Consider the following 18,021-nt stretch of genomic DNA (forward strand, 5'->3'; position numbering starts at 1 on the left):
GGCTGGAAATCAATCCCACCCGGAGTCCACCCGCCACTCTCCTGGCCCGTTTTCTCGGAGGCCAGCGGGAAGTCCCATGTGCGTCTGCCCTCCATCCCTCCCGCCTTGGGCCGCCGGAGTGCCGGTGGGCAGCTACCCCCGAGGCTGCCCGCCCCCGCGGCAGACGCGGCGCACAGAGGAGGCCCAGGCGAGGAGGCAGTGGTGGTACGTCTGTTTATTGGCGCGGGCGCCTGTCAAAGCGCAGCGACGCAGTCGGTGCCCGTGTACCCCGGCAGGCGCAGAGCGAACTTTCGGCGCACGTCGTCGGGCACGAACCTGCCCGCCACGAAGTGGTGACGCCCTGAGAAGCGGCCGGCGCAGCGCTTGGGCGCCGCCAGCGATACGAGCACGTCGGGTCGTAGCCCGTCCTCGGCGTCGCCGCCAGTCTCTGGGTCCCAGCCTGAGGGAGGAAAGATGGGAGGCGGGAGCCGGAGCTGGGAGGAGTGCTCGTTCTCAGGAGCACCGCCGCCCACCACCCACCTCCCCTTCCCCAGCCAGCGCGGCCTGGGCTCTGACACGTGAGTCCTGGTCAGACCGGCCTCCCCATAAAACTGAGCCTCTGCCCTCAGCCCAGTTTCTCCTCCCTCCTTGGATATGTCTCCCTCCCCCTCTGACCGCAGCCTTTGCCTTCATACTTGTCTGTCTGCTTCCATCCTGCTACCCAATCCTCCTCCTCCATCTGTCTCAACCTCTGCCATCAGACTACATTTCTACCTGCTGCTCTTCCCAGTCAGACCTGTGTGTCTGCCTTCTGACCTGGGGTCTGTCTGTATCCCTCCTTCCCTAACAGTCCTAAGCTCCCCCTGTAAGACTGAAGTCTCCTTCCTCCCAGATCTCACAGCCTCCTCTGGACAGATCCCCACCCTCTACTCAGAATACTTGTCTCACCTCCATCCTCAGTCAAGCCTCCCCCACCAGACCTGTCTCTTTGTGCCGGGTTCTTGCCTCTGAAGATATGCCCTGCCCTTAGCAACGTGAGCATCCATCCTCCTCCTTCTGACTAGAGATTCTTCCTTCTGACCTGCCTTCATCCTCAGACCAGATCTTGCCTTTTGGCTTGGCAGGTCCCAGCCCCTCCCTCACTGGACCATAGCCTCTGCCAGATCTCAGATGAGCCTCCACCTTCAGACTTGGGGTCTTGCCTTCTCTCCCCCCTCCGACCTGTCTGGGGCCACTCACTGAAAGCCTCCTCCCTCTGACTATTTATTTAAAATGTGTGTTTATTTATTTTTAGGCCACACAGTGCAGCGTGTGAGATTTTAGTTCCCTGACCAGAGCTCACACCCGTGCCCCCTGCATTGAAAGTGCAGAGTCGTAACCACTGGGTTATCAGGGAATTCCTCCTCCGTCTGACTTTAATCCTGCCTTCTCTGACCCTAGCTTCCACCCTCAGACTAGGGGCCACTAATAACCCCTCCTGACCTAACAGGGCGACCCCCTCTGTCCTAGGCTGTTTGTTCAGATACCAGCTTGCAGCCTCTCCCCCTGACCAGGCAGCCCACCTCCTCCTTTAGCCACCATCCCCAGCTCTGTGGCATCCTGTTGGTATGACCCTGGGCTCTTGTAAGCCGGGGGATGTCCCCTGAGTCTGGTTGCCCCCATGGAGGGTCCGGCTGGCTAGCAGCTGTTTGTTCCGTCTGCCTGTTGCCTAATGGTTCCAACAGGCATGGGGCGGCGGCCAGGATGGGCGAGGCCTTTGCCGAGTGAGCTCACGTCTGCCTGGGCGACTGGGCCAGGATGGGCAGAGGGCACGCCGTGCTGGGTGTAAGGCGGAGGGGAGCCAGGGTCACCTGGGCGCCAGCCTGAGCACTGCCCATCCAAAGGATGGACATGACCCTCGGCCTCACCTAGAGTGTAGAAGCCATCCACGGTGAGGAAATATGCTCAGGGTGGGCAAACAGGCTGGGACCACCAGAAGCCAGGGGATAGGGGCCTCCACCCAAGCCTGCTTCCCCGCCCCTCATGCGCCCCCTTCCACCTGGCGTGCCTGAGGGGATGTCCAGGCTCACGAGGGGGATGGACAGTAGCTTGAGTGTGGCCAGCGCACGTGTGCAGGGACCCCCGACCTCACCCGGCTCCACGCCAGGGCCCAGCACAGCGTCCACCACCAGCCTGTAGGCGTTGTTGATGAGCTGGACCTGGGAGAGCGAGGCAGAGGCAGGGTCAGGGGGTGGCCCTGGGGCTCTGCCCCAACCCCCACCCCTCTTTTGACACCCAAGCTGACCTCTGCAGGCAGGTAGGACAGGAAGGGGATGTCCATCTTCTCACACTGAGTGGTCAGGTCCCGGTGCAGTGGGTCCAGTGAGCGTGTGGGGTAGAAGATGGTGGGTTCGTACTCCTGCGGGAAGCAGGAAGGGGTCGGCACTGGGACCCTCCCCAGCTCCCCCGGGCCTCTGCTCCCAGCTTGGCAGGAACTGCCTGAGGCAAGCACTGACCAGAGGAGCCAGTGACATTTTCAGGGCTTGGGGCGGGGGGGGGGCGCGGGGGGGTGGCCTGGGAGGCCAAGGGCATCCTCGCTACTCACGAACACCCTCAGGTGCCGCGCGCACACCAGCCCCACCGCTCCGTTCTGCTCTGGGCCGCACACGACCAGCGCCGTCCTCTGCTTCCGGGGGAGAGCGGGCAGAGGAAACGCCTGGCACAGCAAAGGCAAAGGCACGGGGTTCGGAACGCCTCCCGAATCCGGTGGGGAAACTGAGGCCCGGGGTGGAGGGAGGAATGGGGTTCGGGCCAGAAGGCGCGAGGACAAGACCGGGGGCAGGGCTGTTCTGGGGGCGGCACGGGGCCCCTAGGGGCCTCGGGGTCCTTGTTAGAGACCCGGGGTCCTCGCCTCAGGCTCTCTCAAGCTTGAGCAGAGAAACGTGCCTCCTGCCACCACCCGAGCCGGAGTGCGGTTTGTTTATTCTCGGCCTGAGCTGCAGACATTCTTCCACCTTTTCCGCGGCGGTGGCTGCCCCTCCCCCGCCCGCGTCTCCGGGCCTGCATCCCTTCAGGAGGCCCGGAGGTGGGGGCGGGAGGTGGGGGGAATTTTTCCAGCCCGCCGAGCCTGGCCTCTCTCCCCTGTCCCTCTCCCTTGGCCTCTGTCCTCACTGCCTGCCTCTCGTGTCTGACTGTCCATAGGTCAGCCTCAGCTTCTTTGCTCACTCCTCATCCGTGGTTCCGGAGACAGACCCCAGGGGAGAAGGCCATTTTCCACCCTGCTTCCTACACTACTCTGGGCAAGCCACATTACTTCTCCTGAGTTGTTATGTGCTGTTCTTCCAGCTCTTCTGGGCCCGACCCTTTTAAAGTAGCGACGACAATACTTGTTTCTCTCCAGCTCTGTCTCCGCCTCTGTCTCTCTCTCTCCGTCTGTCTCTCTCAGACTCTCTGCATCTCTCTTTGACACAGGAGCCGAGTCTCAGCCCTGACTCTCTGCGTGGCCTTAGCTCACACTCCTCCTGCCACCTCTATCAAGTAGGAGTAACAGTGACTCTGACGGGCTTCTGGGGTCACCAGGGGGCCAAACTATACTCTAACTTCCAACCACACCAAGGGAGTTCTTTCCTTTTGGAGTCTCCTCCCCAGGGTCTCAGCAGGGTCCTGACTCACCCTGATCATATCTATGACCCCACCACGCCATCCGCAGAGCCCCAGACCTGACCTAGTCAGGGAGAGTCATAAGGTCTGGCTGGCTTGCCTCTAGACAGACACAAAGCATTCAGTGTGAAAATTGGACGGTTGGTCTTCAACAGCCAAGCATGAGGCTACTTTACTGGGTTTGCTTTTGTGGCTTTGATTTTCATTGTTCTTCTTACCTCTGAGCATCTCACTCAGGATATGTTTCACTTGGAAATAGGAACGTTTAAGTTAAAAAACAGTGGAGTCTACGTAAAGAAAGATATGAAGTTTTTTCAAAAGTATACAGTGGTGATCAGAAGAGGAAGAAGAAGAGGAACAGGAGGAGGTTACCTGCTGGAGCCCTGACTCAACTGGGCACTTTCCTAAGGAGTTTGTGTTTATACATTGGTGTCTGTTTATTACCCTCTTTCAGGCCCAGCATGGTGGTCTGGCAACATGACACAGACCACTGGATGGCAGCCGGCCTCCTGCAGGCACTCTGAAGCCTGGGGATTTGTCCCAAAGCCAAATACAGCTCGACTCCTACCCTTCCGGGCCTCAGTTCCTGGACCCGTGGCAGGTAGCTGTTTGGGGGTGCTCAGACTTAGGAAGCTGATGTCCCCTCTGCTCACGACCCAGGAGGTGGCAGAGACAGGCAGTCAAGGGCCCCAGACCCATCTCTGTAGTTGCTTCCACATCTCTGGGGACCCCGTCTCTGTCCTGACGCTCAGCAACCCCCTGGCCTGGGCCAGTGACGGACCTTGGTTTCCTCATCTGAGTGACGGGCCGGGGTGGCCCCAAGCCAAGAGGGCTCTCTTGAGGGCAGAAATGACCATCCTGGCCGGGGGGGTCAGCAGCTAGGCCTCCACTCTGGCAAGCCGGCCGTCTGCTCAGGGTCGAGGCTGAGAAGCAGGCCCAGGTACCTTGGTCACAGCCACGGCACTAGCGTGGCCACACCACTCCACCAGCTGCTGCCGCCCAAAGCGATAGTCCTCCAGCAGCTCCCGCTCCAGGGCCGCTGCCTCCGCGGTGCTGAGGGTCAGAGTGGGGAGACACAGAGACGGAGAGACAGACACTCAGCCGGAGCCAGAAATGTGCCACCAGTGTTCTGAGCCAGGCCCTGACACCACCCCACCCCTGTGCCCAGAGTGCCTCATCTGTCCCAGAAACGGCTGAATGGACGCTGCCAGGGACGCAGTGGGAGTTTTGAACACCAGCCTGAGGCACGGGAGCCCCCTGGTGGTAGAGGACGCACATGGCACTGCATGTTGGCCCCACTGCCTCAGGGCATGGGCGGGTGCCTGTAGCCACCTACAGATGTGAGAGCTGGACCATAAAGAAGGCTGAGAACTGAAGAATGGGTGCTTCCGAACTGTGGTGCTGGAGAAGACTCCTGAGAGTCCCTTGGACTGCCAGGGGATCCAACCAGTCAATCCCAAAGGAAATCAACAATGAATATTCATTAGAAGTACTGAGGCTGAAGATGAAGCTTCAGTACTTTGGCAACCGGATGAGAAGAGCTGACTCACTGAAAAAGACCCTGATGCCGGGAAAGATTGAGGGCAAGAGGAGAAGAGGGTGACAGAGGATGAGATGGCTGGATGATATCACCAACTCAATGGACATGAGTTTGAGCAAACTCCGGGAGATCGTGAAGGATAGGGAAGCCTGGAGTGCTGCGGTTCACGGGGTGGGAAAGAGTCAGACATGGCTTAGTGACCAAACAACAATAACAGTGGGGGCCTCCCCCAGCTGCCTGAAGCCCCCAAGGCAGGAGGGACCCAGCGCAGGTGACAGCATGAAGGACTTAGTTGCTGGGGGCAATGTGTGGACTTGAGGCAGTGGAAACCACTGAAGGAGCTCTCCGACACTGGAGGGGGCACCCTGGACTGGAGGTGCCTGGGAGAGGTGGGTTTTAAAAGCTACAGAGGATTTTAATGGTTCACATGAGGTGGTGGCTGTGGGGACTGCAGCCATGAGACTCACTGGTGATTATTCTTTAGATGCAGTGATAAAATTCAAATGACTAGACTTCCCTGGCAGCAGAGTGGATAGGAATCGCCTGCTATTGCAGGGGACACAGGTTCGATCCCTGGCCTGGGAAGATTCCACATGTCACAGAGCAACTAAATGTATGCGTCACAATTACTGAGCCTGCACTCGAGCGCCCACGTGCTTACAGCCCAAGCTCTGCAATGAGAAGCCATGGCAATAAGAAGCCCAGGCACTGCAACAAAGAGTAACCCCCACTCACACGGACTAGAGAAAGTCCAAACAAAGCCAGGAAGATCCAGTGCAGCCAAAAATAAAAGAAGTTAAAATAAATTAATTTTTAAAAATTCAAATAATTGTGGCCAGAGAGATGGAGCCAATATAGTTGAGGTGAAGCTCCACCCCCAGCCTGCTAAGTGACAGGTCTGACTCCTCTCTAAGCCTTGCTTTCTTCCTCCTTTGCAAAAGTGTAGGCAGCACAGGCTAGATAATTTTTGAGGTCCAGTGCATAATGCAAATGTGCGGCCCCTTGATCAATAATTATTAAGAATTTTAAGATGGTGATAGCAGAGCATTAAGCCAAGTGTTGGGCCCTTCTAAGAGCAGAGCCCCCAGTTTAGGGGACCTTCCAAGGGACATGGGCTTGGTGGCTTCAGAGAGGAAAAGCTGGCACTGAGGATGGGAAGATATTCCTCATGCCAGAATCAGGGGCTGGAGCAGCTGAGCAAAGTCTGCAGCCTGATGCCAGCTCCCCCTGGCCAGGACCCCTCCCAGGTGAGCAAGAGCACTTGCCCCAGCTTATTAGCACACCCTTGAGTATAATGGTAATAATAAAGATACATATAACAACAATTATTATTACTTTAAAAGGATTGGGCTCAGAAGAGTTGGAAGAATGTATAACAACTCATGAGAAGTAAAATGGCTTGCCCAGAGTCACACTGGAAGCAAATTGGAAAACTGAGCCTTCTACCCTTGGGCCTGTCTCCAGAGCCATGGATGGGGTGTGAGCAAAGAAGCTGAGGCTGACCTACAGATAGGCAGAGGTTTATTGGGATGAATCCTGAGGCTCCTTTCTTAAATTCTGTGAGAAGGAGACTACAACCTTCTAGCTAATTTTGTAGTGTGACCAGGCCAGGCAGCAGGAGGGCTGGAGATGGGAAGCTAGGATTGCTATGGGATGGAAAGTCAGGGAAGGCTTCCTGGAGGAGCTGACCTGAAATGTTGTGGGAGGTAATCCAAGTGGCAAGAACAATGAGGGTCAAGGTCCTGCGGTGGAAATGAACTTGTCAGATTCAAGGGACAGAAGAGAGGCAGAGTGAGTGAGGCTGAAAAACTTGGTCGGACACACTTCAGGGTGTCACACTGATGGAGATGCAGGCTTAGGGCAAGGTGACATGCCTCGTGACCCCAGCAAGCGGAGCCACATTCAAGCCCACACTTGTCTGCGGCTGATGCTGTAGGCTGAAGGACCAGGTAGGAAAAACGAGCTCCCGGTGGGGCCATATGAAGAGCAGGCAGGCCCAGGGGCTTCTCTGGTGGCACAGTGGGTAAGAGTCCGCCTGCCAATGCAGGGTACACAGGTTTGATTCCTGGTCTGGGAAGATTCCATGTGCTTCGGAGCAACTAAGCCCCTGCATCACAACTACTGAGCCTGTAAGCTCAGGGGCCCACGAGCACAACTACTGAGCCTTCGAGCTGTAATTGCTGAAGCCCACACCTCTCGAGCCTGCTCTGCAACAAAAGAAGCCACCAGAATGAGAAGCCAGTGCTCCGCGGCAGAGTCTCCCCCACGCGCCACAACTAGAGGAAGCCTGCATGCAGTAACGCGGCTCATTCCCCCGTCTTCAGCTTGTGACAGCTCTGCTGCCCCCATGGGAGGGCTGAGGAAGATCATCCATCCTCCTCTTTTTTACCTCTGTTCTGAAGATTTGGCCTCTGGCCTCCATGTGGAGGCTTCCTGGGATTCCCTAGTGGCTCAGATGATAAAGAATCTGCTTGCAAGGAGGGAGACCCGGGTTCAATCCCCTGCAAAGTTCCCCTAGAGGCATGGCCACCCACTCCAGTATTCTTGCCTGGAGAATCCCCAGGGGCAGAGGAGCCTGGCGGGCTACAGTCCATGGGGTCACAAAGAGTCAGACATGACTGAGCGGCTTTCACTCCATTATCTTTCTGCCTAGTGGGTCACTGGAGTGACAACCGGGACTCCACAGGCAAAGGGCAGTTCGGGAACCTGAGGGCTGGAGCAGCAGCTGCTCCGAGTCGGGAGGGGATATGGCAGAGCTACTATGGGACTGAGGAGCGGAGGGTGCTCAGTTTATGAGGGTGCCTCTTGCTTCTCCCAACCTCCGCCCCCAGGAGAGGAGCTGCAAGGCCCCAGGATTTGCCCACCAGCCCCAGAAGGAGCAAAAGCCCCAGAGGGGGCTTTTTGGAGGTGAAGCTGTGAGGCCAGGGTGTCTGTGCCAGACACTCCCTCTTTCTCAGATCCATCTGCTTCTCTCCACCTTCCTGTCTCTGCCCTCCAGTCCTCCGTCACTGCTCACCTGGCCGCTACTGCAATCCTGTCCCCTCAAACTCCACACAAGCCATGGGGCTTTGAAAACTTGAACGCCAGATTTCCCAAACCTTCCCAGCATTAAGAGAACATTTATTCTAATTCTTCACCAGACTTACATGCTCCCCAGTATGTCTCCCACTCTGGCCTCCTCTCCCCGTGTCCCACTCCTACCCAACACATAGCACCTCATCACACCCCAGTTGGCATTTGAGGCCCCTCCGTCTCCCACACCAGGTGAAGTCACAGCTCCAGCTTCTGGAACATCTTCCTCCCCTGCCTCTTATGTGCTGGGTCTCTAGTCGGATACCAGCCAAGTGCCGCAGAGGACCTGCCTTTGAGAGGGGTTGAGTGGAGAGCGGGCAGGTGGCAGCACAAGGGCTGTGGGGTCTGGTTTAGACAGAGATCTACAGCCCGGTTTGGGGTCCCACGCCACACACACTCAGAAGACACAGGATGACGGCTCAGGATCAGGTGGAGGACACAACCACGGCTGCCAGCTCCAGACCCCAAATTCATCAGCCCACTGGCAAGTGGCCCATGTATTCAAAAATCGTTTTAATCCGAGCTCAGCCAGCCGCTTCCCTCCCCAGCCTTCAGTTTTATTCTCTGAACAAGGGGTTTAGTAGCAGGGGGGACTACCATGCAGGGGGTGAGCATTTGAGGAGCGGCTCTTCCCAGATGGGGAACAAGGGGCACGGCTCCAGGGTCCCTGGGAAAGATGGAAAGAGGAGGTGGGCCTCCTTAGGCTGTGTGTTTGGCGGGGGTGGGGTGGGGGGAGCAACCAGCGGTGCTGATGAATAATTCATGAGGGGCAGGCCTGCTGCTGATACCGTTTCCCTGGCAACGCAGCTTTGGAGGTGTTGGCAGCTGCAGGCTTAGTCCCTCCAACGAAATCTGGGATGGGCCTGGCATTCTCCCCGCCCCCCTATCCCGGCCATGCCTCTGCCTCCCATCTAAGCCACCGGTTCCCCAGGCCTTCTTCCAGCCGTGCCCCTGCTTCCCTCTGGCCCCTCTCCCTGGCTGACCTGAGGAAACACCGCTCTTCGGGCGCCTCCGCTAGGTCCGGGCCATCCGTGCTGCTCATGGCGCAGGTGATCTGGGTGCACGCCGGCAGCCACCACTGCCACAGCCTTTTAAACCCATCCCTGGGCGGAGGGGGCGTCGGCTCTCCTCCCGCCCACTGTGTGTCCGCCAATCAGGAGACACCGCGAAGGCGCTGCGCATAGCCATTGGTTGTAAAGTGCAAGTGGACTTAACCCTTTCGTGCCAGGAGTGGAGCTGCCCGTGGAATGGCGGGAATCCCAAAGTTCCAGATACTGGCAGGGAAACGAAGTCTGGAAGGACAGCGATGGGCTCATTACCCCCGCTACGGGGTCCTGGCCTGTGTGCAAGTGGACCTGCCTCTGCTGCGCCCCTCTCCAGCCCGGCACGCTCCGATACAGGTCGCCCATCCACCCAACCGGTACCACAGTGGAGAAGACCCCCAGTCTGAAGAGGCTGGCTGCTGACAAGCAGGGTTTCAGCAAAGGCAGGAAAAAGTCCAGGCACATTTGGCAGCCGACGCTGCAGGGCGATCCAGGGCCCATCCCATTGGCATCTTCTGCTTAGTCCCCACGCCTCCTCTGACACCTCCCACCCCCAATCACTCAGTCCCTGGGACACAAGCAGGTCAGTCTCCAGAGCGTTTATTCTCTCCTAGCGGGGAGAGGGCGCGGGTCCAGCAGTCTCTGGGGCGCAGACCCCTACGTGTACCATATGAACCCATAGGTGGCGTTGAGAATCTCCTCGCGCGTGCGCAGCCCGTAGAGCTCGCCCATCATGGGAGTCACCCAGCGCGTGGTGTGGAACACGGACTCTCCCACCTGTGGGGATGGAGGGGTAAGGGTGGGTCCCAGGAGCCTGCTGGGACCCCACCAGGCTTGGCAGCCCCCGTGCCTCTACCCGGAACGGCCGCCCCCTGCTGGCACCCGGCACCCACTCCCGCAAAGGCCCAGGTTTTCTGTGGGAGGCTGCGTCTCTGCAGCGGCCTGGCCCCTGCGGGGCTGAGGACCCACCTTCCAGCCCGGCACGTCCTTCATGATAGTTGCCTCCTCCTCCAAGTTCTCCCGAAGCATCTGGAGAACCCTGCAGGGAGACAAGGTGGGAGGTGGGGGACAGGGCCTCTGCCTAACAAACCTGACAGACCTGCCCCTCCTCCAGACAGACCTGCCCCTCCTCCAGCTCCCCATCACCTCCCAGGGCTTTCAGCCCGGCACACACACTGATCTCTCCGCTTTACTTCCTTCCCCCTGACAAACTCTTGCAGCCCTCCCAGTCAAAGCCCCCTCCTCCAGAAACATTCATTCTCCCTCTTTGGTCTCTTCTGCAAGTCAAGTATGGGGTCCTCTCCAAGGACGACGGCAGCCCCTGGAGCTGCCGTCAACAAGATCATGGCTGTTGATCCCCACGTGCATTCTGGCCTTGTCCCATCGTGCAGGCTGGGGCACTCTGACCTGTGACCTCTTGACCCCAGCACCCTACCTCCGGTCCTTCTCTGCCTGCAACAGAGGCATCAGCGCGATGCGGGCCTCGAAGTCCTCAATCTGGAGACGCCTGTGAAACCCCAAAACTGACAGATCAGTCCCCGGTGGGATGGGGGCAGACGATGCGGTCCTTGGACGGGCATTACCCTGGCATGGGGCTTGGGGGAGAGGCAGAGGCAAGCAAGGGGGGAAGTGGGCTCAGCCACCAGTAGCCTGCGATAGGCGCGGGGGATGCGGGGAAACACAGCTGGCAGAGGCGGCATCAGTCCACAAGACTGCTGGCTTCACACTTTCTTTTCAGCTCAAAACTTTTTTTTTAATCCTAAAAATAGCCCAGGCCTGATGATTGCAGTGAACTGGGGGGAACATTCATCATGAGGTTCTGGGCCTTACAAAACCACATCCTTTTCATCTCAAAATAACCGTGGTGATGGGGGGGGGGTGGCGAGTATCATGAGCAGCTTCTTTCTTCTCCCTGCTTTTCGGTGTCTCTAACTCGCCAGCCCTGTCTGCTGGGGGGAGTGGGGAGAGCAGTCCCAGTGATGCAGCCCCGGGGGTGGCCCCTGACCCTGTCCCCCCCATCACCACGAATCTCACAGCAACACAGGGAAGGGTCCCAGGGAACGTCCGCCTCCACCTCAACCCCCCAGGGCCCAGGGACCGGGGCTGCTGTCCTCAGCAGTCACACACCATGGCTACCACGGTGCCCCCCGAGAGACTGGGCCTGGTCGCGCCTGTTCAGGGTGGGGCCCAGCACCCACCAGGTGCCCTGAATTCACTGAACAAAGTGGAGTGCCCTCCGCGTGCTGGACCTTCTCCAACACTGCCCTTGTAGGGGGGTGAGCAGGGTCCAGGTGGATGCTGAGGACACAGAGCGGGGGAGGGTGGGGGTGGGGGACCGCTGGTTGGGAGCCAGTGATGAGGAGCCATCTGACAGAGTACTGGGCAAACTCGGAGGTGGCCAGGGTCCAAACCAAGGCCACAGCAGACTGGGACCCTCAGGCCGGTGTGGCTGGCCCGGCCATTGTCTTGTGTGATCTGCCTTTGAAGTCCTGGTATCATCATTGCCCCGGCACCACTGACAAACACCCCCTGGGGGACAGGGCCTGTCCCCCTGCCTCCGTCTCTGCCTGGTGGGCTATGCAAATGACCTTGGGGTACCTGGGGGTGGAGCTCAAGGGTACCTAGTGAACACCCAGAGGCAAGCTTCTTACTTACTAGTCAGTCATTCCTTGAAGTAAAGCCCAGAAATGGACTCACCAGCTCAGGCCCTGAGCTCCCTGAGGTGCTGACAGGGGCCTGGAGGAGCCCCGGGTCCACGGCCTAAGTCCCCACCCGCCTCTCCAGTGCGGGGCCTACCTGCGCTCGCGGTTCCACCTCATCATGCTCCAGTACCCGAAAAGCAAGGCCCCAATGCCCACGGCGAACATGCTGTAGCCTGCAGGGTGAAGGCACCGCTCAGCACCTGCCCGAGGGACAGGCCTCCTTCACCCGTCTTCTCCTAACCCACAACCCACCCACAGCAAGTACTCCAGAAACAGGAAAGAGGGAGAAGGCGAAAGCCCCCACGGAGCCCTGCCCAGCCAGCCAGGGCTGTTTCTGACGCCTGTTCTTAGACTACTTGTCTGTGGAGCGCCCACCCGCCCCTCCCGCTGACACCCGTCCCCTGCAACTGCAGACCACGCTTCATCCCAATCACCCACTCTGCGGGCAGGGCACACCAGGCTGCAAGGCTGCTGCGGCTGCCACACCTCAGCCCCATGCCAGGGTTCTCAGAAGGCGCAGCTGGGCAGAGGCCACGGGAGAGCCTGGCAGTCTAAATGGCTACAGCTGTGCGGCCTCGGCCTGCCATTGACCTGAAGGTTGTTTGAGTTCCTTCAGCCAGCTGGTTCCCATGGCGAAGGATGGTGTCCACGCTGGGTCCTGGCCCCACGGAGGGCCCGGCAGCCGGGGTACCTCCCCGGGGGCTGCCCAGAAGAGGCTGGATGGGGCTGCCGGGGGCAGGCAGCGCCCTGCAGGGGCCACCCGGCCACCCCCTGGGCTCCCAGGGTACTGCTGCCTCCCATCCCCGTGGAATTGAGCCCCTTCCTGGGACCCCAGGACGCAGAGGCTGAAATGAATATTTACTGAGCCCCTGGGGCACCTGGCTGTAATTCTGACTGACAGGCTGTGGGCCTGCTGGGGTCTTCAGGGAGGTCTGGATGCCTGGGGCCTGGCTGGGGCTGGCTCGTCCCACACCCCCTTCGAGCCTTGGTCTCTCCTCGGGATGGAACTCGTGGCTGCTGGGATGAGCTCACCAGCTCAGCCAGACAGAGCCCCATGTAACACCCAGTAAAGGGCCAGCAAATGGTGGGTAAAGCCACTCCCTGGGCCTGGCGGGGGATGAAGTGTGGGCTCTTTCTCCTTTAGTTTGGTTTAGCACAAGACTCATCTGGCACCTCTGTTGGACCTAGAGATAAATGAGAAACTGGCTCAATTTTTTACTCCTTTTAGTTCAACCTGTTAAAACACAAGCTGCAGGCAAGACATTGCCAAGTTATGGGGGACGAGGTGGTGGGAGCACGCTGGTTCCTGTGCTGAGAGGCCCGCGCGCCCAGGGGCAGCCCTCAGTGTGCCCGCGCTGGGCACGCCGCACGCTCTGCTGGGCTATACGCGCTTCACCAAAGCTGCCCATTCTCTGCAGAGAGGCTCAGGGGTTTCTCCTTCTACCCCAGCCCCAGAGAACAGACCTAGGCTGTCCTTGTAAGGGCCTCTTACCCCCAACACTGGGCGCCCATGTGTGGGTCCATCTGGAAGATAAATTCCAAGACTAAGGTAAGGTGCTACAGGAAGATATGGCAACCCACTCCGGTGTTCCTGCCTGGAGAATCCCATGGACAGAGGAGCCTGGCGGGCTACAATCTGTGTGGTCACCAAGAGTCAGACACGAGGGATGGGCTAAACAAGGTGAGGTGACCTTCCCTCTAACTCATCTAGTCCTCACTGATAGTGGTGAGGCTGACACCCAGGCCCTCAGGGGGATGTCTGCACCTCCTCTGGTGGGAGATGCCAAGGGGGGGGCACATCCAGAAAAGGGAGCAGGCCAGGTGTAAAGACGACCTGAATAAACAGAAATGCATCCTGTGTTCATGGATCGGAACTGAACATTGTTCAGGTGGCAGCAGTCTACAAAGAGGTTCAGATCCAACCTAGTTCCCATCAGAATCCCTTCCCCCCGCCACAGTCCCACAGAAATTGACAAGCAGCTCGGAAAATTCATGTGGAAATGCAAGGGCCCAGAACAGCTGAGATAGTTCTGGAAAAGAACAAAGTTGGAGGACTCTTCAAACTTACCACGCAGCTGTGTGTACAAGACAGTGTGCACTGGCATAAAGACAGACGTGTGTGTCGGTGGAACAGAGCTGAGAGGCCAGAAATAAACCCTCACATTTATGGTCAACTGATTGTGGACAAGGGTGCCAAGATAATTCAATGGGGAAAGAACAGTCTTTTCAGCAAATTGGACAACTGGGTAGCCACATGCAAAAGAATAAAGTGTGCATCTCCCTCCCTCCATACACAAAAATTAACTCAAAATGGATCAAAGACCTCAATATAAGAGCTAAAACTATAAACCTCCTAGAAAACAGCGAAGTCATTCTGTGACCTAGGATAAGGCAACAATTTCTTAGATTAGACACTGGCCACACAAGCGACAAGAGAAAAAATAGATGAATTGGCCACTGCTGAAATGTAAAACTTTTGTGCTGCAAGTGACACTATCAACAAGCTGACAAGACAATCCACAGGATGGAAGTATTTGCAAATCATGTATCTGATAAGGGAATGGTATCCAAAATATATAAAGAACTCTTAAAATTCAATAATAAAAAGACTAACCACCTAATTTAAAAATGTGTCAAGGGTCTGAATAGATATTTCTTCAAGGAAGTTACACAAATAGTCAGCAAACACATGAAAAGGTACTCAACATCATTAGTAACTAGGGAAATGCAAATCAAAACCACAGTAGATACCACCTCACACCCACTAGGATGGCTAACATTTTTTTTAATGGAAAACAATTAGTGTTGTCCAGACGCAGAGAAATGGGAATGCCCATACACTGTAGGTGGGAACGTAATTTGGTATAGCCAATTTGGAAAACATTAAATGTGGAGTTACCATGTGACCCAGCAACCCCACTTCACCCAAGAGAAAGGAAACATATGTTCACACAGAAACCCATACAAGCATGTTCAGAGCAGCACTGTTCATAACAGCCAAAAGATGGAGACAATTCAAACGTCCATCCAATAGTAAATGGACACACAAGACGTCCCGCCATACAAGGTTACTCAGCCACAATAAAGAAGGAAGCACTGATGCATACTACATCGTATACATTAAAAATGTACTGAGAGCACTTCCCTGGTTGTCCAGTGGTTAAGACTCTGCCTGCCAACGCAGGAGATATGGATTCCATCCCTGATCCGGGAAGATCCCACATGCCGTGGAGCAACTAAGCCCCTGCACGACAATCAAGTGTGTGCTCTAGAGCCCAGCAGCCACAACTACCGAGCACATGTGCTGCAACTACTGAGCCCATGCACCCTAGAGTCCATGCTCCGCAACGAGAGACATCGCAATGAGAAGCCTGTGTACCACATCTAGAGTAGCCCCCCACTCGCCGCAGATAAGAGAAAAGCCCACACAGTAGTGGAATCCCAGCACAGCCGAAAATAAACAAACAACAAAAAACATGCTGAGAAAAGTTAGACATAAAGAGACATCGTTAACTATGCCATTTATATGAGAGGCAAATCCCTATCCCTAGAGGCAGGAAGCAGATCTGTGGTTGTCAGGGGCTGGGGGAGGATGTGGAGCAGCATTTCTTCTGGGGTGATGAAAATGTAAACTTAGATTGTTCCAATGGTTGCACAACTGGGAACAGACTAAAAATCAGTCTGCTCACATGAAATGGGTGATTAGATGGTATGGCATGTGAATCTCAATTAAAACATTAAAGATACCAGAAAAAAAGGGCCATTCACTGGGTGCAGGAGGGTGAGGAGAGCGGGGTGTGAGAGACCAGGGGGAAGGTGGGGGCAACAGTCACTCAGTAGCTGTGTGGATCATGGGTGGCCTGAGCCAGCCTGGCACGTTGTAGCATGCTGGGTGAGTGGTCCAGGCAGAGAAAAGGGGAGGGGGTGCCAAGCTTGGCGTCATGGTGCCTGGACAAGAGCAAGACTGATGGAGAGAAAGCAGCTGTGGATAAGGCTGGAGGACAGAAATGAGGGCTGCGTGCAGAATGAGAGTGAACAGCCGCTCTTCCCTCTACCTGGGCAACTCCTTTTCAGAGAGGTCCTCGCGCCCATTGTGGCTCGCTAAGGCGCCAATCATCCTGGGCCACAATGGGAAATCACAAGCAACGTGTTTGTCTCCTCAGCTGTGTGAGCTCCTCAGGACAGAGCCCAGCACTAAGGACGCCCTCAGCAGTCACTAAATGCAGGTACACGGACGGAGACCACACCTCAGAAAGGGTTATATTCCTCATCCCTCTGCAGCCAGGAGAGACTGAGGTGGTCTGGATGTGCAACAGGGGAAGCGGGTGTAAAGGCTGAGAGTAGGAGACCCAAGCGCAGGCAGGGGCATTTAAGGCACACAGCAAGCACTGCTGAGAGGAGCAGGATACAGGCCACATGTGGACCTGCAAAATAAGACAGATGCTGGCTGTGGGAAGCCCAGGGAGACTCAAGGGCTGCGGTTCTTGTGCGGCCTGGTCTGGACACAGGCCACAGAAGTACACATGTATAAACAGAACTCGTGCCACACACCCGAGGAGTGTTCTCGCCTGGGTGCTAAGTTAAGATTTTGAGAAAAGACGAAACAGATCGCATTATATTCATTGAACCTAGGAGTGAGTCTAGAGTTCAGTGCCCAGTGCTCTGAATCTAACCTGTAACTGTTTTTGTATGGTCCTCAGGCTAAGCACACTTTTAGGTTGGTAAAGTTGTAAAAACAACAGGGGAGAAAGACTATCTGGCAAAGAAAGCAGAAAATACTTACCCGGCTCTTTACGGAAAAGTTTGCCAACCTTTGTTCCAAATTATAAAAAAGCCAGTAGGGAGCAAGGGAATACTTGAGTTTTTAAACCTAACATTAACTTTTCTCTGTCTTAATTATAACATTAAAAAAAATCATGCCCATGAATTTCTTTCTGCTTTTTAACTGAGGCATAATTTGCAAAACATGCACAAGTTTTAAATGTAAAGCTCAATGAGTTTCAGCAAAATATTCATTCTTAACTTGGTTGACATTCTTTCTGTTAATCTTGACTGCAGTGTATGGCCGTTTTTTACATTCTCTTACATGTTTTTGTGTTGACCCCAATAAAAAAAATTTAAAACGTTATTTAGAGCCCTTGACAAATTGAAGAATCCATATTTCTGTGATATCCTGCAGGTGGGGGCCACCAGCGAGGAACCACTGCGCAGAACTTTTTTTCCGCCCCCCCACCCCCTCCAAAAAAATCTTTCAAATTCCCTGGGTAATCCAGGTTCGGCCCCAGCTTTACTCTGGGTGGCCCTGTGGGGAATCGCATCCTCTCTCGGGTCTCAGTCTCCCTACTTGTGAAACGGGAACGTGCGGGAAGGCTCCTGGCGGGGGCTACACTAACCTCAGTTTGTGCTTAGTCGCTCAGTCATGTCCAACTCTTTGCGACCGTATGGACTGTAGCCCGCCAGGCTCCTCTGTCCGTGGGATTTTTCAGGCAAGAATACTGGAGTGGGTTGCCATGCCCTCCTCCAGGGAATCTTCCTGACCCAGGGATCGAACCTGCACCTCCTGTGTCTCCTGAATTGCAGGCGGATTCTTTACCCGCTCAACCACCGGGGAAGCCCTCTCTCGGTTTAATCAATGAATTGTAAAATATAAATAATTAACGGGACCGACCTCTTGGGCTGTTACGAGAAGGAAGCAAAGGGCCTAGTAAACGGTCGACAAACTGCAGCAGTTTTCATTATTGTTAGTACTGAAGCTTTGGGGGATCCCAAGGCTCCGCCTCCTGTCATACCGCGGGGAAACCTTGGCCCGCTAGACTCCCTGGCGTCCCGACCCCGCCGCGGCGCCTAGAACGCCCAGACCCTGACACCCCGGCGCAGGGCGACACTGACCCGACAGTCCCCGACGCGGAAGGTTCCGCTTGTAGTCGATAGGGCCGTAGCCCCCCACCGGGGGCATGTCCTGCTTCACCTTCGACGCCGCCATGCTTGCAGGACCTTGCACTTCCGGTCTCAGGAGGAAGTTACGCAACGGCGATCGACACCATGC

General features: G+C 56.2%; 2 protein-coding genes across 3 annotated transcripts; both read right to left on the bottom strand.

Annotated features, from left to right (window-relative positions):
- Positions 1 to 210: 210 nt before the first annotated feature.
- Positions 211 to 9,714, bottom strand: YJEFN3 (YjeF N-terminal domain containing 3). The gene is made up of 6 exons (XM_065917337.1): positions 9,214 to 9,714; positions 4,563 to 4,671; positions 2,564 to 2,674; positions 2,264 to 2,377; positions 2,027 to 2,177; positions 211 to 439 (listed from the first exon to the last, which is right to left on the bottom strand). The coding sequence occupies exons 1-6, from the start codon at positions 9,270 to 9,272 to the stop codon at positions 234 to 236; spliced, it is 750 nt and encodes a 249-aa protein (XP_065773409.1). The 5' UTR covers positions 9,273 to 9,714; the 3' UTR covers positions 211 to 233.
- Positions 9,715 to 9,857: 143 nt separating this feature from the next.
- NDUFA13 (NADH:ubiquinone oxidoreductase subunit A13) lies at positions 9,858 to 18,018 on the bottom strand. 2 transcript variants are annotated; one of them, XM_065917338.1, is made up of 6 exons: positions 17,865 to 17,990; positions 12,567 to 12,677; positions 12,070 to 12,148; positions 10,709 to 10,780; positions 10,243 to 10,312; positions 9,858 to 10,050 (listed from the first exon to the last, which is right to left on the bottom strand). In XM_065917338.1, the coding sequence occupies exons 1-6, from the start codon at positions 17,956 to 17,958 to the stop codon at positions 9,931 to 9,933; spliced, it is 546 nt and encodes a 181-aa protein (XP_065773410.1). In that variant the 5' UTR covers positions 17,959 to 17,990; the 3' UTR covers positions 9,858 to 9,930. The 2 variants fall into 2 exon arrangements, with proteins under 2 accessions (XP_065773410.1, XP_065773411.1); XM_065917339.1 differs by lacking the exon at positions 12,567 to 12,677 and having other exon boundaries at positions 17,865 to 18,018.
- Between the last annotated feature and the right edge of the window lie 3 nt (positions 18,019 to 18,021).

This window comes from Muntiacus reevesi, chromosome 1 (assembly GCF_963930625.1).
Source record: "Muntiacus reevesi chromosome 1, mMunRee1.1, whole genome shotgun sequence".
Lineage (NCBI taxonomy): Eukaryota > Metazoa > Chordata > Mammalia > Artiodactyla > Cervidae > Muntiacus > Muntiacus reevesi.